The sequence below is a fragment of the Drosophila persimilis genome, unplaced genomic scaffold (assembly GCF_003286085.1).
Source record: "Drosophila persimilis strain 14011-0111.01,24,50 unplaced genomic scaffold, DperRS2 tig00000804-arrow-arrow-pilon, whole genome shotgun sequence".
Lineage (NCBI taxonomy): Eukaryota > Metazoa > Arthropoda > Insecta > Diptera > Drosophilidae > Drosophila > Drosophila persimilis.
The window spans coordinates 962813-990805 of NW_020825356.1; the positions used below are offsets into that span (position 1 = coordinate 962813).

At 42.9% G+C, this 27993-nt stretch overlaps 3 protein-coding genes and 1 long non-coding RNA gene across 5 annotated transcripts; 2 read left to right on the forward strand and 2 right to left on the reverse strand.

Moving 5' to 3' along the window:
- Positions 1-218: 218 nt before the first annotated feature.
- Positions 219-4853, reverse strand: LOC6597672 (polycystic kidney disease 2-like 2 protein). The gene is made up of 9 exons (XM_026993103.1): positions 4470-4853; positions 2277-2697; positions 1785-2186; positions 1497-1728; positions 1202-1429; positions 884-1126; positions 577-827; positions 465-518; positions 219-401 (listed from the first exon to the last, which is right to left on the reverse strand). The coding sequence occupies exons 1-9, from the start codon at positions 4612-4614 to the stop codon at positions 293-295; spliced, it is 2085 nt and encodes a 694-aa protein (XP_026848904.1). The 5' UTR covers positions 4615-4853; the 3' UTR covers positions 219-292.
- A 1130-nt stretch (positions 4854-5983) lies between these two features.
- Positions 5984-10624, forward strand: LOC6597673. Its single transcript, XM_002022791.2, has 4 exons — positions 5984-6114; positions 6174-8234; positions 9565-9888; positions 9941-10624. Exons 1-4 carry the CDS (start codon positions 6044-6046, stop codon positions 10464-10466), a joined length of 2982 nt encoding a protein of 993 aa, XP_002022827.1. The 5' UTR covers positions 5984-6043; the 3' UTR covers positions 10467-10624.
- A 1609-nt stretch (positions 10625-12233) lies between these two features.
- Positions 12234-18377, reverse strand: LOC113566629. Its single transcript, XR_003409173.1, has 3 exons — positions 16902-18377; positions 16636-16833; positions 12234-12829 (listed from the first exon to the last, which is right to left on the reverse strand). It is a non-coding gene; the product is annotated as an uncharacterized LOC113566629 (long non-coding RNA).
- A 2495-nt stretch (positions 18378-20872) lies between these two features.
- Positions 20873-27445, forward strand: LOC6597674 (serine/threonine-protein kinase Tao). 2 transcript variants are annotated; one of them, XM_002022792.2, is made up of 13 exons: positions 20873-21066; positions 22689-23013; positions 23075-23579; positions 24360-24716; positions 24790-25392; positions 25514-25687; positions 25745-26107; positions 26196-26318; positions 26398-26514; positions 26576-26749; positions 26808-27029; positions 27095-27213; positions 27298-27445. In XM_002022792.2, the coding sequence occupies exons 2-13, from the start codon at positions 22784-22786 to the stop codon at positions 27419-27421; spliced, it is 3111 nt and encodes a 1036-aa protein (XP_002022828.1). In that variant the 5' UTR covers positions 20873-21066; positions 22689-22783; the 3' UTR covers positions 27422-27445. The 2 variants fall into 2 exon arrangements, with proteins under 2 accessions (XP_002022828.1, XP_026848936.1); XM_026993135.1 differs by having other exon boundaries at positions 24363-24716.
- Positions 27446-27993: the final 548 nt, after the last annotated feature.

The window sequence follows — 27993 nt, forward strand, 5'->3', positions numbered from 1 at the left end:
ACTCAATCATCTCACCTTTATGAATTTGATAAATAACTAAAATATTTTTGTATATTTTCATTTTCATGTTAAATCACTTAATAATTGTAAGTGTTTGAATATTTAATTATAAGAAATTAAAATGAATGTTATTAAATTTGAAATCAGACAATTTATATTAATAACAATTTCAAATTAACAGAAAATCTCCCTATATACATATGTAAAATTTTGAATGCAAATATCATAAATATTAAAATTACAAATATTCATGCGTTTTTGGGAAGATTTTGGCCATATAGATATTTCGAGCTTAGGTCTTCCTTACACCTTGTTGTCTCTCAAAGCGTTGCAGTATGCTATCAATATTGGTAACAAGCTGTTCGAGAACTTCTTCAATCAGACTTACGCGATTGGTAAGACTAGGAAAAAGCAAAAAACAAAAGTTATAAACTATAACCCAAACAATATATCAGGGCTCTTACCGAAACAATTCCCTATTCTGAACATCGGGAGGAATATTTTGGAAATACCGTGCCCTGAAATAGATATTCAGTTTAAATTATGTATGTTTAAAGCTGTACCTAGTAAATGTACTCTTCTGTGGTCATGCTCCTCCTCAGCAGCTTAGGCTGCTTTAATTCTGTGGCCGTGGAATTCTGATCAGCTTCATTGAATGCAGGTGGTGGGCGGGCTGACCGGAAACGACGCGCACGGCCGCAGTGAGTTATCCAGTAGAAGGCACCAGCCAGTTTCTTAATGACATATGAGGCTAACTGGCTGCGTCCTTGAGTGATTTCATTCTTGACTGAGTTATAAGTTTGCATGATGATGGCTAAAAACATGTTCTTGTGGAATACAACACATTAAGACCTATAAAATGTATTTAAGTTCTCAAACTTGCCAACAGGATGAAGAACACAAGCACAATATAGGTGAGAAAGTAGATGGGCCCGAGCACCCGATTGGACTGCTGAATAAGAGTGTACTGAAAATCACCGAGGATCATGCGGATCATTGTTAATACTGAGGTGACAAAATTATTAAAATCTGGATGCTCAGTGCCGAAAAGCAGAAGACCCAGTTGGGCATAGGCCAAAAAAACAATGCCAAACATAATACTGAATCCAATCAAATCCTTAGAGCACTATAAATTTTCAAAAAATCAATCACAGTTATTGTCACAGTCTAGCCAATAAATATTTTGAATAAAATGGCATACCTTTCTTAAAGTCGTTGTGAACTGAATGAGTGTCTTGTTGAAACTGATAAACTTGAATATTTTGATCCATACCAAAAATGCTAAAATAGCCATCATATCCACATAGATCAAATTCGATAAGCAGAGAACATCGATACTTTGATAGTGCTGTTGCGTGTAGGCCTTGGATGTAATGGATTTCATTTTGAAGGTATGCCAAATGTTGTAGAACAAGGCCAGGTAACATAACTGGGTACAAGAAAAATAGATAAGAAAAGTAGATCGGGAACATAACAGTACAGAAAATAATACTTACCACTAACACAATATTATCAAGAATGTTCATTAATGATGTGAAGTAGGCTCTCCATCCTGACTTGCAGAATGCATTGATCTCACAAATGGTGTAGTAAAATACCATTATATACCAGAATATATAGACTACAGTCATGGTCAGACTGAGATCGGTGAAAAAAGAATACTCTTTGACTGTTCGCAAATGCGCCTGCGGTATGACACCACCCGTGGGGGGGATTTCAGCAATAAGTCTGGAGAGAAGAAGAACTTGAAATAAACTTTAATTAAAATCGAGGCAAACCCCTACTTAACGCTCTGAAAGATGTCTTTGTTATCGTTGAACATATTGAACTCCACCAAACACAGCCTCGAACCGCGATCCAGCCAATTAACGCTTTTCAGCTTATTTATGCTCTGCAGATTCTCATCCTTGTCGTAGGTCAGATCAACAGTGTACCCACCAGAGCGATAGTAGGCCAGTAAAGTCAAGATCGGGGTGGCGCCCAGTTCGCGCATTGTTCGGTATCGAGTACCTTTGTGCCATTCGGAGTTCTCTTCGGCCGCATTGGAATATGCGGCATAGCAGGTGTTGAAGTTCTGAGGGAAGTTACCGTCCGTTTGGCAACTGTTCTTGCTAACGCGAATCTGCCGTAGGCGTGGTGGACCAAGCATAAGGTTCTCGTGCAGGAATAAGCGACCGTTGAGATGGGTAGTCAAATTAAGGCTGCTTTCAGCCCATGGGACAGTTTCGCTAGCAGTATCGCTACGAGCACTACGACTTTTTGTGGTTTCGCCGATTTGCGCGCTCAGGTCAAGGTCCAGGTCCAGGCCATCGAGATTTTCGTCCCTGTCGATTTCATCGATCTCGCCGTAAGGTAGTGCTGGTCCAGTTTCTCTTTTCCTCCTAGAGGATTCATCATTGCGTTCAACATCCCCATCCTCCACATACAGGATATCTTCGCTGGACTTGAATGAGCTCCGATCGGTTTTGGCTTCGTTAACGGATTTAGATCGTGGGCTTGTTGAAGTGCTGCTGGTCATATCTCCATGCAATGTATTTATAAAGTTGTATACCAAATAGTCCCACCAATCTGGGACGGTGAGCATCTTCTCAAAGGAGACCGTCACTGATGGGACCACAGTCAGGTTGCGTGTGGTAAACAGTTTCATCATCGTATCATTAAAGTAGAACATATGAGGGTGACGCACGGACAAAGTTACTGGAAGAAAAACGAGTTCGAAATCCAGGAATCACCACACAGGAAGTCGATTGGGGTTTGATTATGGTATATGCGATTTCTAATATAGTACAAAATCGTATGGTTAGACCTAGAAAAATAAGTAGCCTGTCTAAATAAATAATCAAAAATATTCCCTTAATGACCCTTAATGATATTTATATCATTATTATAAAACTCATTCTGGATGACCATTTGGTCAACTTTCACACCATCTGCATGAAACTATCTTAGATCTGACTTTTGGAATATTCTGCTGTTATATTTGTGGTGCTTCTTTAGTCATAAAGAAATAGACTATCGATAATATGCCTAGAATCTAGAACAACCCTAAGATCCTAAATAAGCAATTGTGACTCGTAAAAACTGTATATAAACCTCGCATGTTTCGTAATAAAATCAGTACGAAAGAAAACTCAGATGCATTTACTTCTGTGAAGTCCAATTTGTTCAAGTTCTGATTGCGGCGACATTTTTTTACTGTCACATAAACCGGTGGCATACACCGTATGAAATCATATTGAAATCATAAGAATCATGTGAATTTACAACAAAAAATTGATTTATTCACATTCAATACAGGGCTTACCTTATTAAATCTTAGAGTCGCAGCCGTAGCATACATACGTAGCCGTAGCACACAACATTCCAATTACTTAACTTAATTAATTTAACTTAATTAATTCTCTATTGAAATATTTAATAATTAAGTGCTTACAGCTCCCCAGAATGGTCGGCTTATTGCTATGTATGTACATATAGGTAACATTGAAATGTATTTTTTGTATGTAGTTAATACAAATTAGTTATTGATCAATTTTATGTTGACATGTTAAAAGACTTACAGTGATATACCGAAGAAACAGAGATCTTATCGATTGTAAAATCATACAACTAATATAACGATATGCTCATCTATATTTTTAACTCTCTTCTTTTATATTACTTGACCTGAACACATAACACATATTAAAAGTGTTTTAAAAGTTAACTAAAACCGATAATTTATTTGACGAACTCTTGATATTTCTAACAATAACAAAGCTGGAAATGAAATGCGAAATTAAATGAAGAAAAAAAAAGTGTTTTAGAATTAAACAACAGCAACAACTTGGCTGCAAAAACTGTCTAGGAACAGGAGTCTAAAAGACGGTATTTTTAATGGGCCTTGGAACTTACAAGTCATAGAAAGCTATTACTCCGATTTATATTTTGCGTGCCTTAATAAAAGAGAAAACTGTTTCTTTATACCCAATCAACAGCAGAAAAATTCCTTTTGTTGCACTCGAAGTTTTGCAAATTCATCAAATAATATAGAATAGAATAGATCAAAAAGCAAAAAACTGAAAAAGACTGGAAAATGTATACCATTCAAGTTAAAAGACTTGGTTCCTGAAAACAATAAGTATTGGAGGCCTATAATAACACATTTAAAAATTATGTACACTCCGTTAAAATAAATGTAACAGCCATGACAACAGCAAATATCCATGTCCGTCTGTCCGTATTTTTTGAAAACAAGCTACGAGAGGATATAACAACTAACGTAAGCGGATTATGGGTAGACTTCTATGATATCAATGTAAAAAATATATCCTTCAAAGATAAATATAATATGATCTTACCGACCAGATTGCGATCTGATCATTATTACAAGATGAATACAAAATTAAGCTGCTATAAAGATTGCCTCCATCCGTCGTATTTCATTGAAGTATGGCTTTCATTTCAGCACAATTTGGTATTAAACTCACCCAGAGATGTAAGGACAAGGAAAATGATGAAAACTCCAAACTCCATGAGAGCGTCGCGCACCTCCTCGTCAGTTGTATAGAGAACACGCGATGTCTTAACTTTTAGGTGCTGTGGTAAGGGGGTGTCGCGTCCCAATCCACTCATAGCCGTGGCTTTTTTTTGACTCGCAATTATTTCATCTTTCTTTTGTCCGAAAAAACTACTTTTTTTCGTTTTCAGCGAGTTCTGGCTCTCTGTTGTGGCTGGTACCTTAACTTGGTCAGCTTTCTCAGCTGATTTTGCACCATTTCGACGTTTTGGCAGCTGGACACGAGGGAGATCCTTAACTCGGATCGTGGCTGGTCTTGCTGCAAATGCAGTATTTCTCGAAGTATGGCGCTGATTTGGATGCGGCACTGCACGTGCCGCCCTTTGTGGCGCGTCAGGACTCTGATCCAGTCCACGTGAGTACATTTTTATTACAAATTTAACTTATAAGTTTTTGCACAAGGATTTTTCTAGTTTCTTGGAAAGACTTGTTTAAATAGAAATTTAAAAACCGCTTGCTAGGTTCTTAATCAGATACCAAGAGTTACTTTAATGATACAGTCCCATACCCATACAATCACTAAATATATCTTCAGCTACACGGAAAAGAAAGCAGCTCGTTATCAAATCGAAATTCCCCATTCAAATCGATATGTGGATAATATCAAATCGATATCCATTCAAAATTTTTTTTTCGAAATCTTTCGCCAAAAGTTTTTGTGACAAAGAATTTTATGAGGGCTTCGTATAAAATGAATATAAAATCATATTTTTACCATTTTTGAGGCGAGATCGCGTCATTTAAATCGATCTAGAATCCGCAACTCTACATTTATACCCGACACTCAATCAGTATGGCTCCTCTCCGCCAGAGGACGCACACATTTACCACGAAGAGTGTGTGAGAGAGAGAGACAGAAAAAAAATGGCTCTATCGACTCAGCTATTTATGCTGATCAAGAAAATGTGTACTTTATGGGATCGGAAACGCTGCCTTCTGGGCGGGATCTAAAAATAAGATGAAAACAACTTTTTACGTTTCACTTGATGGTGGTCTGGTGCCGCTCCATATAACGGGGTGCCACTTACCGTTAACCGGAAGCTTGTGTATCGAAAGCGGAGACAGTGTTGCCACGCGTGTCTGCGAAATTGCCCAAGAAAATGGCCGTTCCTTGGCCCATTCAATAAGCAGATAGATTGTGGCTTTCTTTGTAATGTTTTTTGATTGTTCTCTTTCTTTTATTTAAATGCGTTTGTATGTTTGTTCTTTTCATTCATATTTCACCTTGGTTGCACTGGGTTTTATGATGACCATAAAAATGGTGTTACAACCATCCACTTCCAGCACAAATCTAGTAAAACCCTAATCTCTTTGAGTATCGAGTATAAAAATACCCCATTAGACTTAGCTTAAACAATCAAAAACTTGTTTAAAATCTGTCATTTTATCCTAGAAGAGATGATTTGATTTTGTAGTTCCCTTAACCTTGGCCATGAGTTTCGTTGGAGCGGTAGTCGTGAGAAGCTAAAGCTCGTAGTTTTCAAAATGTCCGCATGCCCAGAGAACCCCCATCAGCCTCTGATTTGCTGCCAGAGCTGCACGGGGTTGTATAGAGGGTAAGTAAAAATACAATATAGCTCGTCAGTAATGACTCGTTATTTCTTTTTTTTTCCAGAAATTCTTTTCAGTCGTACTGCCCCCAGTCGTATTGCCCCCAATGTTACTCTAGATCTTTTTGCCAGCATCCGGTCCACTCTCCGGAGGAGTTTGCCCAATTCTCGGACATTGGTATTCCATGCTTTCTGTGCAAGCAGTCGGATTGTACACCCAAGCTGGATTGCTGTGACCAATACTTTGATGAATGTGGAGGAAAAAATACAACTAAAACGGCGACTGGGGATAAAAATAGGCAGACTGGTAAGCCGGGTACTGGAGCAAAGAAAAGAGCGAAAAAACAGAAGACTGATGACGAAAATAAACAGACTGGTAGAGCAGATAATGGAGCAAACGGATCGGGCAGACAGATTACTAAGGACGGAAGTGAACAGAATGGTAAGACGGATCTTGGAGTAAACAGATCGGCAAGACAGTCTACTGGGGAAAGATATGGACAGAATGCTAAGAGGAGTATTGGAACAAACAGAAAGGGCACACTGCCGACTGGGGACGGAAATATGCAAAATGGTAGGCTTGATAATGGACCAAACAGAAAGGGTAGAGAACCGGAGGGTGACGGCAATAAAAAGTCTAGTAAACCGGGTATTGGCGCAAACAAAATGGGTACACAGGGTAATGAACCAAAGAGGACAGATAAAAAGAAAACGGGGGACAAAAATGGACCGTCTAATGGCGCTAATGGTCCGACTGGACAACCTCCGGCTCCTTGGCCGCCTCAAGAAGGATTCTCTGTGCATGGAATGGCTCCTGGAACGCAGGGTATGCAGGGAATGGCTGCTGGAACTCAGGATATGCAGAGAATGGCTCCTGGAACTCAGGGTATGCAGGGAATGGCTCCTGGATCGCAGGGTATGCAGGGAATGGCTCCTGGATCGCTGGGTATGCAAGGAATGGCTCCTGGAACTCAGGGTATTCAGGGAATGGCTGCTGGAACTCAGGATATGCAGCGAATGGCTCCTGGAACTCAGGGTATGCAGGGAATGGCTCCTAGATCGCAGGGTATGCAGGGAATGGCTCCTGGAACTCAGGCAATGCAGGGAATGGCTCCTGGAACGCAGGGTATGCAGGGAATGGCTCCTGTCAGTCAGTTTGGTGCTTACGGTGAACAAAGGAGTTTGCCTACTCCGGGTGCACAAGTTGCACTGACTGTGAACGAAAATGGAAGGACTGGAATGTTTGCTAATGGCGCTAATGGTCTGATGGGACAACCTCCGGCTCCCTGGCCGCCTCAACAAGGATTCCCTGTGCATGGAATGGCTCCTGGAACTCAAGGCATGCATGCAATAGGTCCTGGAATTCAGGGCATGCAGGGAATGGCTCCTGGATCGCAGGGTATGCAAGGAATGGCTCCTGGAACTCAGGGTATTCAGGGAATGGCTGCTGGAACTCAGGATATGCAGGGAATGGCTCCTGGATCGCAGGGTATGCAGGGAATGGCTCCTGTCAGTCAGTTTGGTGTTTACGGTGAACAAGGAGGTTTACCTACTCCGGGTGCACAAGTTGCAGTGACTGGGAACGAAAATGGACCGACTGGAATATTTGCTAATGGCTCTAATGGTCCGACGGGACAACCTCCGGCTGCCTGGCCGCCTCAAGAAGGATTCTCTTTGCATGGAATGCCTCCTGGAACTCAGGGTATGCATGGAATAGCTCCTGGAACTCAGGGCATACAGGGAATGGCTCCTGGGTCACAAGGTATGCACGGAATGGCTCCTGGAACGCACGGAATACAGGGAATGGCTCCCGGCAGTCAGTTTCGTGTTTACGGTGAACAAGAAGTTTTGCCCACTCCGCGTGCACAAGTTGCCATGCCTGGATATATAACAAAGCAAATACCAAGGTACAAGGATCCAGGATCCATGGCAATCGGTTATCCACCTCAAGTATATCAAGCTCCAGGAGGTGGTCGACAAGATCTGCTAGGATATGGTCAACAAGCTGTGCAGGCAAATGAGACTTACGGAGAAGGAGAGACTCAATCAGCTCAATCGAGGAAGTCGCAGGAGAAGACCGGAGAAATCTGTGATCAGTCCAATCCCAGCAGAGATGCTATTCATCGGTGAGTGTCACGTCAGAGTTACATTAAGACCCAATACTTAGCCAGTATGTGTGTTTCCATCTCGTTCTCCTCCGCCAAGGAAGAGTGTGTGATAGGGAGGGAATGAGTAAGGGCGTTGAATGGGTTACACTGACATTTCATATGTTCCTTTTTTCTATAATACTGCTCCGATTAAAACATCTTATCCGGCAACCTGCTGGATATTTTAGCAGTAAATAATTCTATCCTATTTATTTTATTCTTAGGATTTAGAAAAGGGCCTATTCCGGGGAGCACTCGCATAGTAATGTATTAGGCAGAGTATCTAGGCAAACACTTTTCGATTTTTGAAGAAACTTAGAGTATTTTCGCGGTTTATCGAACAGTCTTTTGGCATATTTAAAATCTTGCCATGATCTTCCCGAATGTTAATGGCTAGCTTAAGCTCATCAACTCAAACCTTTTAATTATTTAGTACACAGTATAATTTAATTTTATAAACAATTCGTCGATTTCCCGAAGAGTTTTCCAGCCAAGTTCCATTTCAGTATTACCAAATTTTGACAGAGAATCTGTTTCCTTGGGAAGCCATTAGTCAATATTGAAATGTTTTGTGTCAGACAGACAGTCAAACTATGTCTCAGTCAGCAAATGGTATTTAAAAGAAAAAAGTAAAACTTCCGCCTGGCTACTTTACTTACTGTGATGCAATAATTAATTAATAATATATTAATAATAATTATAATAATGATAACATTTTGATGCCGCTTAAGGAGAGAGACAGAGGTAGGCAATGGCTTTCCGCTTTCAGCATTTAGATCAGCCAACAATATACGCACCTGCCTGCTGATTCTGTATGAAAAAAACTCTCAGATGAGCTCCGATTTCAGCTACGCTAAGCCCTAAGAATAATCCTATCTATATTCGGCAATCTGCTAGATATGGTCATTCCCTATGTTGCTGCGTCTTTAGTTTTCTCGTATCTTAGAAATTATGAATGCCACAGATTTTCGTTCTTTGTACGGGCGAAGGGGGGTGTGGCAAAATTTTGAAACAAACTTGATTCAGTGTGATATCACAGGAGCCAACACTTAAAATTATAGTCTTTGAGAACTAGGCGTCAAACAAGACGGACAGACGGACAGTCATACGTGACTGTAGCGACTCGACTATTGATGCTGATCAAGAATATATAACTTTATGAGGCCTGTAACACTTCCTTCTGCGTGTTACACACAACTACCTTCAGCACAAATATAATATACTCCCAAGCTCTTTGAGTATCGGGTATAAAAATAAAGTCCCAGTTCCGAGATCGATGCATTAATCCAATGTCCAACGTCATCTGCAGAGTCCTTCAGTCGCTGCAATTGTCATTTCCCGAGAATGGTCTGCAGAATTGTTGTCTCTTTCTGCCTGTCAATCTCGACATTGCCAACCGGATAGATGAGGGCGATTCCAAGAAGGAAAAGGAATCGTCACTAAAACGCAAACTTGGCAAACGCGATGCAGATAGTAAGAAGGCTACATCTGGTGCTGCTTTACCCACTCCCATATCGAACGAATCAATGCCAGCTTCGGCGAATACCGCAAACGGTTCCAGTGACTGCAGTCCTGTTGTATTGCCGGAGCAATCGATGCCATCCTACTGCTGGAATAACAGTTTCTTCATTCAGTGAGCTAATTAGCACTTATTATCAATCCTTTATGTCAATAACTCCCCACAGAGCCGACGAATGCACGCAGACGGGATCATCCAAGCCCAGAAAGAACCCAAAAGAATTTCCGCCTGCAGTTCAGTGCGAACCTGCACCAAAAGAAGCCCCCATTTCGAGTGGTTTCAACACCTGCTGCAATGCCTACTGCGATTCCTGCTATTGGCCCTTTTACTACTACTACGACCCATACATTGGCTGCTACTGTTGGTACCCCAGCCCCAACTACTGCAATGGCTGCCAGAACTGCTGTCCGCTTAATCCGCTGGAGAAGATAAGCGAGAAACAACAGCACAAGGAGGCAGCCCCAGTGCCCGCAGCAGCAGCGCCCAAAAAAAAGAAGAAAATTGTAAGGAAAAAGGGCGGTGGGCCAGAGCAGATGAGCTGTAACCTAGGAGGCACCATCTCCAAATGCCAAACTGCAGCGGTCCCCAGGGATATGAGGCAGGCTATTATCCCACGGCCTTACCCTGTGGTTGCTCCGCTTATGGGCAGATTGGATTGGCCGACAGAATTCCTTGATCCAAGTGTCGGGTAGCTACTCAAACCACAAATCCTGCAAGGACGCCACATTGTATGTGCACGACTCGGACGACACGTTCTGCTCTATGTCTCCAAATTTAACGTAGAATACACTTTTTACCATTTCGAAGAACAAGTCTATGAAAGAATAATAAATAAAAAGATAGATCTGATCGTGGAGAAGTATCCATAGGTGTCACAGAATCTCTAGAGATCTAAAATAATGAGAATTGAAGCACTCCAGGCACTCCAGATTATTCTTTACTTTTTTATGTTCAGATTTGTAGGTAGCACGTAAGTATACTAATAGAGTGCATAAAGATGCACATCAACAAAAATTTGCAAATTTTAAATCAAATTTTTTATCAGTAAGAACAGCAAGGTCCATTTTGGACGTCGAACGAATAAAGCAACAAAAAAACGAAATAGTAGAACAGAAAGAACAGACGAACAAATCCAACAATATAACGAAATTGTGCATGTGAGCATGTCGCAATATCGTGAATACCAATCCTTAGAGGCAAGAGATGAACAAAATCGATAGCGATAATTGGAACGGAGACAATCGCGCTGGTACGTACGGATAAAAAGTATTAACATCCGCTCCGCTATGTTTCTTCGCCTCGCATTCGAGTACAAGTCAAATATTGAATACACATCCCCATTGTCATGCGCCCAAATTCAAATACGAGTCGGATGGTATGTGTTGCGCTTCAGTAAAAGTGAAACTTCTTGAAATTGAGACACAACCGGAACCATTGAATAGCTCATTGTTCATTGGCACGGAGCCAGCGTTAAATCTGTTTCTAAAGTTTATCTTCTTCCAAGATACATCTTGGAAAAAAGTTTAGTTGTATATTTATCATACACCTAGAACTAGGCTTACTATTAAAGGTCCGTTGTGATGCCGCATGGATGTGCCCATACTCACTGCATAAACCGCGCAACTTATTGCAATTAAGGAACAGTCGCATCCGGTGGCTAGTCAGGGCAAGCCCTAGCCCGAAGCACTTGTACCTTAGTCTGAGCTTACAGCTATGGCTCCCGAATGACACTAGCCAGTGGTTCACAAAACCAAATTTCTGCGACTGCCACGAAGAAGCCGCTAGGGATCCGGAATACAATTGTAGCATAGTGTGGGTGGGTCTATTTGGAAAACTTTAATTTTGGTTCCTTTTGAACCCTTCTATCTTGAAAAAAATGACAAAAAACAAACCTCCAAAAAAACAAAAAATTCTCTCCGCATTTTGGATTTTGAATCTTTCGAGCCTGTTATATTTCTGGATTCAATATGCTTTTCACCACAACCATGCCTCTGCCCAATGACTAATAAAGAAGCTGGAATTGAGCAATTATGTAAAAGGCCAATGTGAGCAGAACAAAACCGAAAAAGATAAGGAGTTCTCGGATTCTTTTACGAAGAATGCCAAAAAAGTGGAAAAGCTGCACATTCAGTCGATTATCCAAAAATAAGACGGCAATTATTTAGGATCCGATATAAAGCCTCGACTTCTTGCGACGACAAATGTGTCAGTACTTAGCGTTTTGAAAGGCATTTAAGGCTGCAGAAATTCTGAATGAATTTATCCATTCAATGTTTAATGACGAGAGCTTAACGCACAGCATGTCTCGTTTAAATAATACTGTGCACTACTGTTTTTATATGTCAAAAACCTCTGCTAAGAATAAAAAGAAAAACCACATATAGAAATAAATCTTGTTATATTATGCTTATGAATATGCATTATATGTATACGAAATTTTAGGAAAAAATCCCTTGGTGCTGAATTCAATTTTTTGTTTTGATTGAAAAATTAATTAGTTTTATTTTAAAACCTATAACAAAGATGGCAACCATAAAATAAGCAAACAAAAATTGTTTTTGCTCCTTTTGGTTAGAGCGTCTTCCGGGTATAACGACGTAAGACTTACTCTGTTAAGACCGGTAAAATTTAGTCTGCGATGTTGGCAGACGTGTATAAATATACTTACCACCCGGCTGCCAACATCGCAGACTAAATTTCTCTGATACTAAATTTTGTGTTTGACAGTACGGCTGAATTAAGTTACGGTTAAGTATCCTTCCTTTGCCCTGGACTTTGGTTTTAACGTTTCGGTCCGGATGGATACCAAACATCCCGAACCAAGAATCCCCCCAATGCCGTTGGTGCATGCTCTTTGTCTTCAGTCGCATTGTTCGGACTTATTCGCCTTAAATTATCCATTAGGTTCGTCGTGTTTTCTGCTGTTTTCAGACATTTTCCAAAGTAATTACAAAATTCCGCTTTGCCTATCACTCGATCGCTTAAAATTCTGCCAAACATTAGAGCAGTCACGCTGATTTTTGTAAAGTCCAGCCTCGCAGTTTTTTTTATCTTCCTGTAATATAGAAATAATATATGTATTTAATTGAAATCATAGAATACGTAAATTCTCGAAATGCATATACATATGTATTTGAGTGCATGTGAAAAAAGCACATGGGCCTTTGTTTATCATTGAAATTCGTGAATTACTTACTCTTGAAATGTTTATCTATCGCTTAATAATTTTACTTTTGCCAACACATCCAAACTAACCAATTAGCCTTTTAAGGCTGTTTTATCAACGAAAATTTAAAGGATCCAACATGCTTCTTCTCCTTCTATTTTCTTTAGTTTTTTCTTTTATAGAAACGGGACAAGACATAAAAACTAAACATCGATGTTTTGCCACATACAATCGATGTTTAAAGAATGGGAAAAACATCCTGGTCCTTACGTGTTTGTTCTTGGTCTCAATGCACCGGCCTCTGGATGTCCTAGGTAAAACAACGCTTGCTTGTTTCTACTTCTTCACCCCTTCCGGCCTTCTGACGATTTTCCGGTCCTGCGACCGAGTCGTTTTCATGTTGTAGGTTTGGTATCTGCGCTGTGCCTCCAGGCTACGCCCAGTTTTCCCCGACCCTTTAAAAATCTCTTGGTCACTCATCAACCACTTTTTACAATCTACCTACACCTCTCCTTCGACAAATCCCTATTTAATCACCTATGTATAAATTTATTTAAACTAAATCTACATTAATATGTTGGTGGTTATGAATTAGTGAACTGTATAATTTTTAATATGTTTTATTTAATTTATTTAGTGATTATTTAATATCGGCGGTTATATATACATATATGAATAGAGGGTTGATTTGCGGCGGTACAGCGATATGCGGGCGGGTGGTTGTGACTCTACTTTTCTACTAACTTGATCTCCACGTAAAGAAGTAGTGCAAAAGGGATGTATGCGTGTGCAGCTGCGGGCTTTGTCTATACGTGTGATAACGTTACATTTATGTTTGAGACACAAGCAGTAACAACACAGCTAAGCGGCTGATGATGCAAATGCGACTAATTTCTCAATAGTTGGTGATAAAATATTTTGGTATTCTAAAAATTTACGAGATGAGAGACAACTGTAACTTATTGTTGCTGCAAGTGAGCACACCCCATCTTTTCCTCTCGCTAGTTATATTCGCTGTCTTTTTTTAATGTGCCAAATCACCTCGCAATTTTCTTTCCAGATCGTCGTGACTCTCTGGAATCGGGCAACGATGCGAATGCCCACACGGCAATACACAGATCACAGCTCGAAAAATCCACTGCTAAATCTACGGGTACTCCTCGAGTCGGGCAGTGACGCTGAATACCATCTGGCAAAACATGGTCCAAAACTCTGAAAACACCCTGCCTTCTCTTGGTTCTCTCTTGGCTCAAATAGTTCAAACTGCGAGAATTCCTTTTTCATTTAAAGCATCATTATGCTTACTGATGTAAACCAAATATAAAAAAAAAAACTTCTCATAATCATTCGAACCATTCTTAGGTTGTTTAGTTGCCATCTAAATGAAAATTTCTTTTATGTCCATGCCATTCGCAATACATTTATTTTGACTGCAGCCAAGTACAGCAAAACGCCAATAAAACGATATATTTCAACTACAGTGACCTAAAGCTCTGCTGCTCTATTTTGCAATGCAAAGTAATTGGTTTTATTACAGATTTGTTGCCAAATTTCATCATCGAAGTACTGGTAAAAGAATGATATTGATTCCTTGGTCAGTGAACCATAGATGACTCTTTGCCATACATTTTTTGCTTCCTTTTCATTTAAAATATTTTTTCTCCATCCCAAAGTATCCCGATTTATTTTTTCGAAAATTTGCTGCACTGTTTCATCGCTAATCGTAGGCCCGCGATCATTGTCATCGCCCTCAATCCTCTTCAGCAATGCATCTTCAATAGTGTTTCCTTTTGCAATGACATCTTGCATTGTGTTTTCTATAATAATTTCAAATGTGTCAGGTTTGCCTTTATCCTCTCCATTTTCACCGCAATTTTCATCTTTCCAATCATCCCACTCAAATCGGAAAATACGTTCAATACGGGAAGAAATATTGCTAAAAATTGCTAAAAATTGTGTGAAAATTGCCAAACCTTGAATATGTTCATTTAAGAGCGAATGCTTTTTGAGATGCCTGCTGAATGAAAAGAATGGGACAGGCCGTGCGAACTCGTCAGATGGTTAGAGCGACAAAAGCTCATCCATGCGCTCAATGAACGCTTAACAGCTGAAAGAATTTTCTGCTTCTTCATTTGCATGTCCTCTTGGTAGTTCTTGGTAACAGCTTCCGAGTCGAATCCCAAGAACTGTAAGCTCAGTTTTCTTTAAGACGCTTTCATTTTAACGATTATTAGATTAGATCGAGATTACGAGATTTAAGCCGGCGGTTTGTCAAGACAATTAAATATCAGACCAGTGTGCCAGACAAACGATTAACGCGGAATTAGGAAGAACTGAGAGGAGAGCGGGTATAGAGCGCCGACTCGTTTCGATTCCTTGGTGGCTAGGAACCCAATAGAACCGCCCTGACAAGCAGGGAGACACAACAAAGACTCTTCTGCAACTGACCGCGGATGACTGCATGGATCTTACCGCCGCTTGGCGGTCAACGAATAGGTTGACCACATCGTTTGCTTGTTCTGTAAGCTGAGCAACCTACACTATCTTGATAGCGAAGACTTCCTGGAATATGCTGCATCGGTACCGTAGCTTGCATGCCAGCCTTATATCGGGGTCTATACAGTATAAGCCCGCTCATACTCCTCCATCTATCTTAGAGCCGTCTATATATATATTGAGGTGCTCAATCTGGTCCCTTCTCTTTTTCCAGTAGTCCAATAGTCGATGCAAGTTTTTGCGGTCTGTCTTGTCCGCGTTGATACAGAGTGCTACTTCTTTCGGCTATTCACATATCTCTCGGAGTGTGGTTTCCATTATGGAGCTAAGGGTCGATGGTTCATACAACCGAAAATCCTTTGAAATCAGTTGATGAAGTCGGCGACCACCTAATTACACGGGAGGGACTCCACCATGAGGAGTGCTTCTGTGTGACCCATTTACCATTGAAACGGTTCCCCACTCTGATTGCACCCGTCTACAGCTTGAAAAGTTCTTTTTCCAGAGGTTGATTGCTGTGTGTGCGGGGCGATCTATGGGCTATATTCCCATCTGCATTGGATAGGGATATAGCCCATACTTAGACATGCTGAGTATATTGCGGGAAGCCAAGGGGTAATCACCTGGGAATGTTCCATACAGTCTAGACGCTTTTATGCCCGCGAAGGAGTCTATAGTCCAGTGGAGTCTCTTAGAGGTTATCAGATCAGTTGGGGATGTTGTTCCTGGATTGCTAGTTCCTAATGCTTTTTTGCATCAGTGACCTCGGTGCATCCAGGAAAATGGACCTACATTAGTTCTGTTTGTATTCCTCGTTGATAACCTTTGCTCGCTTGTTTGGCGATCTTAAAGAATTCCTTGAGGTTGTTCCTTTATAATAAAAGATCCCGGTTCCGATTTTTCCGGTTTGCGCTATGCGTGGTAGGCATCCAGTAATTCCTTGGATAGAGTCTCTATGGACTTCTCTTTATCCTTCGTAGATTTCACTGAGCCCGGATTCCGCACTTGAATGGAATGTACTTCTGATCTGAGAAGGATGGTCTTCAAGGACTCTCGAGCCAGATACCAAAGTAATCCCCAGTTACGAGTGATAGGTCTAGCAAGTTTGACGAGGTGGCACCTACGAAGGTGTGTTCCTCCCCCACTTTTGCTACATATGTCTAAGTTAGTTGATAATATAAAGTCTAGGAGTGACTCACCTCTGTCACTGATGTCGGGGCTTCCCCACACATTGTGGTGGGCATTTGCGCCCGTACCAATAAGAAGTTGACGGTTTTTAGATCCGGCTTCTGTCACCAGACTCCTTAGTTAGTAGGGTTGTGCGGGCCTGTCGTGTGCCATGTAGCAAGAAACGGTTTTCCTCACTTTCCAGCATCACTACTGGCAGGTCATCCGTGCTATAAAGAGACATAAGGTGAGCATGGATTCCCTGTCGTACGAGTACGGCGGTTCTGTTCCTGCTTACCGATATTGAGTAAAATAGATTGTAGTTTGAGGACCTTAGTCCAGCCACTAAATTGCCTGACGCAATCCACCACTCCTGGACTAAAGCTACGTCAGCGGGCTCTTGCTCCATGGCAATAAAGAGTTCCGCCAACGCTTTCTTGCTTTTATGCAAGTTGAGCTGCAGCACAATCAGCGTCATGGATGGCTGGCTCTCTTACACTCGACGGGTTGACTACTATCGTCAGGTCACCATCCTCCTCTTCCTCAGAGTCTTCCACCGCAAGACCCTGGGCGACCTCGACGGTCGTTTCCAGACCTAGGTCCTTCTCTACCTCGCCCGCCTGCAAGGTGTGCGAATCATTGTCACCGGGGTGGCGCTTCTTGAGGCGCAGGTATACACTACCCATGCCCCAGGCCATCTTCCCGAATCTGGGGTAGAGTAGATCCTCCGCTTCCTTATTGATTTGGAGGATGATACACTGGCCACCCTCGTTGGGTAGCGGGCTCCCAATGTGGAGGATCCTCCAGTTCGCCGTTGGCACATCTGCGTTCTGCCGCTGTAGGAGCTTCAACGCACGGTCCCCTTGGATTGCAATGGGGAAAAGTACCTTCGCTTTTGGTATGGATGGGATTAGCTCCCTGTCTACGACCTCTAGCTTGGCCCCCTTCCACATTGCTTCCATTTGGCAGACCGTTTTATTAGCCACCTAAGTGTTGGATCGTCGTTACACTTCAGGATTTTCACCCCATTTAGCCACCCAGCACCATCGAAAGTAGGCATGGGGGATGCCGGATCTTCCTCCATCCGTTCGAACAGTGAGTCAACGAGCCGCGCGTGCACCAACTTCCACTGCGCCGCCGTCATCTTCCCGTTTTCGTCGCTCCGGTCAATGAGCGCCACGATCAAGTGTCTCTTGTACACGTTGCTGACCTTTGCTTTCGTCTTGGGCTTCTTCGCCGGTTTCGGTGGAGGGGCTACGCACTCATGCCCGCTTTTCCGCTTACTCGCCGGAGAGTCCTTGACGGTACACTCAGTCGAGCGTTTTTTCTTGGCGGCCAGCATCTCCTCGACCTTGTTTGCGAATCCACCATTCGCCGCCTGCATCTGTGGCAGCTGCGCGTAGTGCCTGCGACCGTCCTCTACCTGTTGCTCTGCCCAGGCTAGCCTAGATTTCTCCTCTTGGGAGAGATCTGCCTTTCCTTGAAGCCGGCTCAGTAATTTGAGGGCCGCCTTGTACTGAGCTTTCGCCTTCATCCCCTCCCTGGAACGCTTCGGCCCTTCCCTGCGCTGGGAGCTGCTACCTGGTTCAGGCGAGCGTAGGATGTCTTTTTCGGTTTTTCTTATTGATAGCACGCTCCCCAGGTCCGAGTCTGTCTCGACAGCAGCACCCGCGCATCTAATCTTGCAGCGAGTCGTTTTTGTGGCAGTAGTATTACAACTGACGTGGCCTGCTCCCGCCACGTCCAAGGTGTGACCGCTGGCGACACGCAGAGAGGATTGCTCCTCCCCGTGCCCGCCGGTGGTAGCAGCCACGCTTTCCACCGACGTTTGGGTTGACATCCCAACCCGTGTTTGCTGCTTTTCCCACTCCATTGCTGGCCCGAAGTCCATACGTAGTTGATATTTTTCGGGAGAACCACCCCCTAGCGTTTTATGCCTACCCGCCAGGCACCTCTAGCCATGGCCCTGGCTCAGTTCCCCCGAGACGAGATCGGGAAGACGCTAGACCAATGCCTTTGCTAGACACTGCATTACCGCGGACAGAGCAAGCGACAATGCATTACACTTGTCCGAGATAATGCAGTGCCCATTGCCCAGCCGGCACCCTCGTGGAGGGTTCAGCTAGAGGATTTTTGCCAGCCACTTTAAATTCAAATAAAAAAAACATTCTTAAAAAGGTGGAACAAATGCAATTTAAAAACTCAAGTTTGTAACGCAAGTGTTTAGAATCGAAAAACAACAAAACTTCTTATATTTATCTGATAAAAAATAACCCATGAAATATTTTCATTAAAAAAGTTAAAAAAAAAAATTCAACAAATACATGACTTATTGATGCATTGATATAAATTTGACGCCATTACCAGGGCAATTTAGCCTTCTTTATAAATAATTTTTTCAGCTGACGCACCACGATTTGGTTATCGAAACATTGGCAATAAATATTTTTACGCATAACAGCACAGATGTGCGCGTTACAGCTCAGTAACATCTGGGTAAAGACAGACCAATTTAATTTTTTATATACATGCTGTTATTCACAGTTCGTCAGACATGTTGAAAACACAGGTGTTTCCTCTAAGATGTCTTGATCTTCTTACATTACGTACAAAAAAGCAACCAGGTTAGCTGATCTTGTCTGCCAGAATTGATCAGAAAACATATCGATAACACAAATTTGTGAAAACTGGAGCACGTAAAAACGAAAACGAAACGTTTTGCCGAAAACGAAACGCGAAAAAGTAAGTGAAAACCGGAGCCTGACTGATTGTGTGTGTTACACTAACACATGCAAAGCGCCGCTGGGCTGGCTGGCACATTTTGACGCGACGGGAACCGAATGTCAGAGCCGAAGACCTTGGCAGACAAGACAGAAAGTTCGTTTGCGGCATATTTACTGACACATATACTGTATGGTTAGTGGTTAAACATAGAACTCCGACCCGGAAAGAAGTTACACAAACAAATTCAATGTTGTTGAAACCGATGATAAATTTCTGTAGAACCTGTTTGTTAGCGGCTGTACACCACCAGTACTCAGCTAAAAAAAGGAAATACCGATTAATACTAGAAAATCTGCAAAAAGTATGTGATAGTAGAGCCGTGCATAAAGCCATAAAGCAAAATTTTGCGACCACGATTTGGCCGAAATTCGCAAGAATTGAATATTGGGTGCTCCAGTTTCCGCAATATTTTCTTATTGATAATGCTTCTGTTTTTCTTTAAAACATTAAAAAAATTTAGTTAGCTATACCTTCCTATTAAAAATCGCAGTATTTGTAAAATTCATGAATTATAGAACAAATGACATCTGTACCCTTATGAAAACTATTAAAATCGATATTTTATTTGTTAAAGAAAATTCGCAAATTTTTCTTGTTTAAAACAAAATTAAAAAATTTCAATTATGAACATATATGTATTAAACTTAAAACAGACGCACTTGTTTTTATACTATTTTTCCGCAAGTCCATTACCCACCGTTTTTAACCCGTAAGAATCTTACGATTTGCTAAAACTATTTTCGAATTCAGAGTGGAGTCTTTGAGTATTCTGAGTTCAACACTAAAATGGACGGCAACAAACAGAAACCAAACAAGCATATAGTGCAATTTATAACGGCGGTCGATCAGAGGTCGTTCCACAAGAACGAATTTATCCAATGTTGCGGTTCTTCATTCGTGTATCATCGCCCCAGCTCCCACAAATAATACATTCCTGCTTGTCTTCATACAAAATTTCAATTTCTTACTGATTTAATTTGTAAACAAACACATAATATTGTAGCTGTAGGGTAGGGCATGCACATCTGGTCTCACTCGACCGCTTACAAAATAGTGCGTTTGGCTTGAAAAACTTTTTTAGGATCCAAGATCTCTGCTTTGTAATCGGTTCAGGCGTTTTAGAGTTATTAAAATAGTAGTTTACAAAACCATCTTATATATATATAAAGAAGATAAAATATATAATGAAATATGTATTTACGTACGTCTACAACGATTTTAGTGTGAACATGCGACTATGCTAGCCGTGAAGTGTAGTGAAATACGATTTTTTTAGTATTAAACGTATTAAACTAAAAACTAACACCGTCTATCGATAGGAATATCGATTGTTTTCTCTCTCTCTCTCTGTCTCCTCCTCCTCTCTCCTAACCGTCTTCTTCTTCTGTGTGCTCTGTGTATGTGAACTTTATGCAATTTAATTAAAAAATCGAACAAACGGAAATTGGAAATTAAAGTGAATTCGAAGTGCCAAACAAATTATACTCTGAATGGACACAATCAAATGATTATGAAATGCAAAGATGTAAAGCTCAACGCTTTTGCGTGCATAGAAAATGACCGCAGCAGGGGAAACCAGTCATTAAATAAAAGAAACGCATGAAGTAAAAATGCTTATTTACTCGAAAATTAAAAATATCCGCGCTGATAAGTTAGAAAACATTAACTAATTGCAAAATGTAAGCTGCTGAATCGAAAGAATTCTATATATATATATGAATTAAGCATTTTTTATTTCTTTGTGTATGCGTGTGTTTGTGTGTGTACATACTCTTCTTTTTCCTGTTTTTTTTTTGTCCAAGTGAAAATGGCAACTGCCACCAAATAGAAAAACGGATTAAACTTGCTTAAATTAGAATTGTGTAATACTTGCCATAGCACTTAGCAAAAAAATTGCCAGAATTGATCTGTTACAAGAGCTGGCGCACTGCAACCAACCGACATATGTACATTGTAGTTGCACATATTTATTTGCTCTCCGTGTACCACTGCATATGTGACTGCAACTTTTTAATATGCAGAAACCAATTTACGCTGTGATACTGTATAGAAATAACGCAGAATTGTTCAGCGATTTACATCGTTGCAGATATTTCGCACATCCATATTAACAAATGCCATCGCATTGAGGCCATTATTTTTTGTGTTGTGTCTGACCAAAAACAAACAAACATTAAATAAAGAATCGAAAAAATAAATGCGGAGAGTAGCCCAAAAAATACTTTTTTAAGGTAATTGTTGTCCCGAAAGGAATATACAATGTAAAACAACAACCGACCAGCAAGCGAATGTAGATAATTACGTATCTATGCGCATACATACTCGTATGGATGTATGACCACGCTAGTTTGTATTTGTAACCCGTCTTTGTGAGAGCGACATGGCAGCTCTTTGTGCAAGTCTGTGCTCGGGAAAATAAGGCGTGTTTCTACAAAAAAAAAAAATGATGGGCAACAAACAAAAAGACTAACAAATGCTCCGAAGTGAACAATTTAAATTCATTCGTGTAGCTTCAAGATTGATTTCCAAAGGTTACTCTATCGGCAGCGCGAATGGTCAAACGCACGCCCCCACATCCGAGCACTTCGTATTCGGTGTGTGCGTGTGTGTGTGTATGTGTGTGTATATTTTTTTTTTGTTTTTGCATCTGCAACATGGCCAAACGCAACCCTTTTTATGAAGTTCCTCCGCTCCGCTCCGCTCTGCTCCGCTCCGTTCCGTTCCTCTTGTCAACGTATAATTACGTGCCCCATCGCATCTATTCAGAACTATACAATGTGGAGGCATATGGCCGCTAGCCGGTCACGTGTGTACTCCACGCCTTACCTTTCTATTCAATGCAATTACCGACCGACGTTTCCAAAAGGGTTTATTGTTGGGCAAAATGCATCGGTATTCAATTTTAAAAGCGCCGCAACGCTTCAGCAGTCCGGAATAACACACACAAAAAGACAAAAACACATAAATCCAATAATGAAAATATTATTGATAAGTGTGGCGTGCAGTGGAAGATGTATGCCCGCATGTGTGCGAAAGACTTGAGTCACTTGATTTGAGTCACTTGCACACGTGAAAGACACCAAAATTGGGAACTGCTACCTTTTGATTGGGTTGATATCCCAAATGTGTTTCCTCTTCTTCAGCTCTTCAGTTCGCGCTGATAAGGCTAGTGACTGAAGCGCAGTAAAATCAGGGGAACAAAGGGCAAGCTACAATGATATTCAGTTCATCCACACAGGGAGGGGGTGCGATTTTGTTCTCCATATTTGTTGTTTAACCATTTTTACCCATTTTTTTGCAGAAATATATAAACAGCTCGAGTAAGGGAAAGCCGCGCAAGGAAGGAACCATTTTGAGCGAGTTGGAGCTGGGTGAGCTGGAGCATGATAGACAGCTATGCCTTCGGTACGCCCTGGTAGTCTTAAAGATCCGGAAATAGCCGATCTATTCAACAAGCATGATCCGGAGAAGATCTTTGAGGACTTGCGCGAGATCGGCCATGGATCGTTTGGTGCCGTTTACTATGCCCGCTGCAATCTCACCAAGGAGATTGTGGCCATCAAGAAGATGTCGTATACGGGCAAGCAGAGTCAAGAGAAGTGGCAGGACATCCTCAAAGAGATACGGTAAATGTGTAATTCAATTTTAAGACTCGCTAATCCATGGAAACCCCCCAATCCCATACAGTTTCCTACGTCAATTGAATCATCCGAATACCATTGAATACAAGGGTTGCTACCTGCGCGAGTCGACCGCCTGGCTCGTGATGGAGTACTGTGTGGGTTCCGCCTCGGATATTATCGAGGTGCACAAGAAGCCCCTGCACGAGGACGAGATCGCCGCCATCTGCCTGGGGGTGCTCAGTGGCCTGAGCTATTTGCACTCCCTCGGTCGCATCCACCGGGACATTAAAGCTGGGAACATCCTGCTAACGGACAACGGTATCGTTAAGCTGGCCGACTTCGGTAGTGCGGCCATCAAGTGCCCCGCCAACAGCTTCGTCGGCACCCCCTATTGGATGGCCCCCGAGGTTATCCTGGCTATGGACGAGGGCCAGTACGACGGCAAGGTGGACGTGTGGTCTCTGGGGATCACCTGCATTGAGTTGGCTGAACGAAAGCCGCCCTACTTCAACATGAATGCCATGTCCGCACTCTATCACATTGCCCAAAATGAGTCGCCGACGCTTCCGGTAAGTGAAACGTCCTCAGAAGTGCGGAGAATAGACACAGACATAGGATCTGTTCGATAGACTTGAAGTATGTACAAAGAATGTGGGGTCCCCAGTATCTGCCACTCTCGTTTCGGTCGTATCTGGCGTATCCTGAAGCCCAGAAGGGTCGGAGCGCTTGGCGTTCTAGTGGGGCAGAGCGAGCGTGAGATCTGAAAGTCGGGGCCGAGTTCCACTGCCTGTCCGCCCTCGTCCCCGCACGGCATGGTGTGAGAAACACGCTGCCCCGAACACTTTCGCCAAAGCGCCAGGGCACCTAGATGACGTCTGTATCTACCGTCCTGTCGTCCAGAAGCCACAGCAGGTCCGCCGATGCACACTTGAGTGAGGCAAGGGATCTTGGCGACCGCTACCCTTGTCTAACGTGTGCAAGTTCTGGTTCTTACTCAATGCCAGTGTGGTCTCCTCCGTAATGAGAGGAACCCACAAGGTTTTCAATCTTTCTGCTGGGAAACTGGTCTGTGGGGACGACACTGAGGCAGCTCCTGGCCAGCCTCTCGTGCTTCTTCTTGTGGCTTCGGTCCCACATGGTCTGCGTATTGGGGGTCGAAGGTCTTAGCCAGCTCTGCGTCCGACACTGAGGAACCTATGAGGAGCAAGCTTTCGTCCCTGCTTACCGGCTGCAGTTCAACCATGGTCTCCCCCATAGAGGCTTTAAGTAGGGAAGATTTAGATTGAAATTGGAGAAGGAAGGCTTGTCCACAAAATGACAATAATTTACAAATTTCCTTCCTGCTTCAGAAGAATGACTGGTCAGATGCGTTCTGTAGATTCGTCGAGCTGTGCCTGAAAAAGATGCCTGCGGAACGTCCTTCTTCGGAAGAGCTCTTGATGCACGAGTATGTGACACGACCGCGCTCCGATACGGTCCTGCTGGAACTAATAGCCCGCACCAAGTCTGCCGTGCGCGAATTGGACAACCTCAACTACCGCAAGATGAAAAAGATACTCATGGTGGACACGTGCGAGACGGAGAGCGCCGTGGGCGATGCCGATGACCAGCAGGACGATCATGTGGGCGGTGACAGCAGCAAGAGCAATAGTATTACTTCGGAACACTCCATACACTCTGTTGGTGTATCGGCAGCAAGTAGTCAGGTATGCCTATTCACAGCCCCACTGTCCGTAGTTCTGGTCGGAGCTCTGATCATTTGCATGCGTCCTCTTGCAGAGCTCTTCTTCGAATTCCATACCGGCTGCAGCACAGAATCATCACCATATCGCTGCGCACCACCATCAGCAGGCGGCTTCTGCCGTGGCCGTGGCCGTGCATCATCACTATCATTCACAGCAGCCGCAGCCGCAGCCCATCAGACTAAGTGGTGGCGGCGTCGGCGGCGGACAGCAGCAGGCGGTACCAGTCGGAGCCGCTTCGCGGAACTCATCGCGACACCGCAATCGACCGCCGTTGCCCATCATGCACACCATGAACAACAATGTGACGCCAACGAACTCGGCATCTGTGGTGCCAGCGCCCGCCCCGACGCTTTCCGTGATCACGCATATTAGCGGAATGGGACTTGGCACCGGAGGCAGCAGTGGAGGGTCGCCCGCCTCCGGCTCCGGCTCCGGCTCTGGCGCTGATCGTATGCCACCCATCGTGTGCCAGCCGCGCTATCTAACAACTCCTGCCGCCCAGGCAGCCGTTTACGCGGCCTCTTCGGCATCCTCGCAGCAAGCCATCTCTAATGCGGTCAACGATCACGGCCCCAACAACTTTGCCACCATACGCACCACCAGCATTGTCACCAAGCAGCAGAAGGAGCACATGCAGGTGCGTTTTCATCTTTTCCCCTATCTGTCCTCCTCCTCCCCGCTCCCGCGGGCGGGTACGGCGCATACTCTGATTACATTCAATCTTTAACCACGATCATTCTCCTCTGTGTTCCCAATAGGAGGAAATGCACGAACAAATGTCGGGCTACAAACGGATGCGACGCGAGCATCAGGCTCATCTCGTGAAGCTCGAGGAAAAGTGCAAGGTCGATATGGAAGCGCACAAGACAGCCCTTGACAAGGAGTACGACACTCTGCTGCATAACTTCACGAGGGATCTCGAACGGCTCGAGGTAAGTAAAGCAGCAAATGAACCCTCTGGGCCGTAGTGATAGCGAAAACGATTGCAGAATAGGCACCAGCAGGACGTGGAGCGTCGGGCAAAACAGACTAGCGCAGCCGAGAAGAAACTACACAAAGAGATTACTCTGAAGCAGGACGGCGATCGCAAGGTGTTCGACTTGAATCGCAAAAAGGAATACAAAGCGAACAAGGAGCGCTGGAAACGCGAGCTCTCCATGGACGACTCAACGCCGAAGCGGCAGCGTGATCTTACCTTGCAGTCGCAGAAGGATAATCTGAAGCAGCACGAGGCGCAAGAAGAGCAACGCATGCTACAGGCACAAAAGCAATATATCGAGCTCGAAATGCGCAAATTCAAGCGGAAGCGCATGGTTGTGCATCACGAACATGATGATCAGCAGTTACGAGACGTAAGCATGACACAGACAAGTGGCAGGTCTGTCACTGGCAGTAATAGTGTCCTTAATAGTGTCCTCCCTCTCAACCCCCACCTTACAGGAGCTCAGCAAGAAGGAACAGCAGCTAGAGCAAGCGCATGCCATGCTCTTGAAGCACCACGAAAAGACACAGGAACTGGAGTATCGCCAACAAAAGAGCGTGCATCAGCTGCGAGAGGAGCAGGTGAGACATTCTAAGTGGCAGCGTCCCAACCATCCAGTCAATGTACTAAGACAAATCTTTCTTTCCCTCCGCCGTGGAGATAAACAAGCAACACGACACGGAGTTGCACAATCAAAAAGACTATATGGATCGCATTAAAAAGGAGCTGCTGCGCAAGCATGCGCTCGAGTTACGACAACAGCCCAAAAGCCTGAAGGTATGCATAGCCTCCTGATTCCCAATTGAATCACTAAACGTTTATACTCTGGTCCTTGTAGCAAAAAGAGCTGCAGATACGTAAACAGTTTCGGGAGACTTGCAAAACGCAAACGAAGCAATACAAACGTTACAAGGCTCAAGTTCTGCAAACGACACCAAGAGAACAACAGAAGGAAGTCATCAAACAGCTGAAGGAGGAGAAGCATCGGAAGCTTACGCTGTTGGGTGAACAGGTCAGTAAACAGCTCCAGCCAAAGAGCCATCTATTTGATGCTGTCCATTCGATTTTAGTATGAACAAAGCATTGCGGATATGTTTCAAAGTCAAAGCTACAAACTGGACGAAAGTCAAGTGATCGAGTGCCAACGTACCAATGAGCAATTGGAGTACGAACTAGATATGCTGACCGCCTATCAGAACAAGAACAAGAAACAAGCCCAGGAACAACGGGATCGTGAGCGTCGTGAGCTGGAGAATCGTGTCAGCGTACGGCGGGGTCTTCTCGAGAACAAGGTTTGCATGGCCTACAAGATCCGTGTTTTTTGTACCTTTACCTGTATCCGTACCTCTACTTTTAGATGGATGCCGAGTTGCAGCAATTCAATCAGGAACGCGCCGAGCGCTTGAGAATGAAACATGAAAAGCATGCTAGAGAATTGGAAGCATTTGATAACGAGTCACTTGCTTTAGGTTTCAGGTAACTTATTTTGATTTCATTGAGCCTAATCGATAGCACAATTGCATTCATTCAATCCATTCATCGTAAATCTCGGTCTTGCAGCTCTTTATCGCTCACTGAGGTATCCCGTGAAGCCTATCCAGATGACGAAGCAAGTCTGTCTGGATCTATGATTAGTTTAGCCCATAGCAATAGTTCAACAAGCTTTCCAGCTGGTTCGCTATAGCATAGACAACATCTTCATCATCAACAACAACAACAACAACAGCAGCAGCAGCAACAACAACAAGAGCAAGAACAATGGAAACAAAAGAAAGCGTTAATTAATATGAGCTATTTAAATTTTAATGCAATTATAAAGCGAACACAAAAACAACAGCATAATAGAAATCCGACATAAGTAACAAGAACTGCAGATAACACTGTAACAATAACACAAAAACAATGATGACACTTGTCACTTGTTTTTGTAGTAACAAAAGTAAAGTAAAACAAAACAAAACAAAACAAAAACAGCTACTTATTAATATTTACAAAAGGCAGAAGGAAGCTGGCATAGTTTTGTATTAAGATGAAATCGATTCACGAGAACATCAACAGAAATAAATAACAAAAAATTTCATAAATCGAAGTAAAATTATAAAATTTAGCTGCATAATTACAAACTTAAGCTCAAAAGTCAACCACAAATAATAACACAAGCTGAAAAATCAAACAAACAAGAAAACCAACAAAAAGTATGTATGCTGAGTGCATAAGTTTAATTAGTATTGATATTACTGGACAATTGAATCAATT

Excerpts from the sequence above, each read along its gene's own strand:
- LOC6597672 (XM_026993103.1), bottom strand. The coding sequence starts at position 4,614 with ATGAGTGGATTGGGACGCGACACCCCCTTACCACAGCACCTAAAAGTT. Across the intron at positions 1,127-1,201 it reads TCACAACGACTTTAAGAAAG|TGCTCTAAGGATTTGATTGG; the intron begins GTATGCCATTTT and ends GAAAATTTATAG. Across the intron at positions 519-576 it reads AGGAGCATGACCACAGAAGA|GGCACGGTATTTCCAAAATA; the intron begins GTACATTTACTA and ends TATCTATTTCAG.
- LOC6597673 (XM_002022791.2), top strand. The coding sequence starts at position 6,044 with ATGTCCGCATGCCCAGAGAACCCCCATCAGCCTCTGATTTGCTGCCAG. Across the intron at positions 6,115-6,173 it reads TGCACGGGGTTGTATAGAGG|AAATTCTTTTCAGTCGTACT; the intron begins GTAAGTAAAAAT and ends TTTTTTTTCCAG. Across the intron at positions 9,889-9,940 it reads AATAACAGTTTCTTCATTCA|AGCCGACGAATGCACGCAGA; the intron begins GTGAGCTAATTA and ends AACTCCCCACAG.
- LOC6597674 (XM_002022792.2), top strand. The coding sequence starts at position 22,784 with ATGCCTTCGGTACGCCCTGGTAGTCTTAAAGATCCGGAAATAGCCGAT. Across the intron at positions 26,515-26,575 it reads AACAGCCCAAAAGCCTGAAG|CAAAAAGAGCTGCAGATACG; the intron begins GTATGCATAGCC and ends TGGTCCTTGTAG. Across the intron at positions 27,030-27,094 it reads GGGGTCTTCTCGAGAACAAG|ATGGATGCCGAGTTGCAGCA; the intron begins GTTTGCATGGCC and ends CTCTACTTTTAG.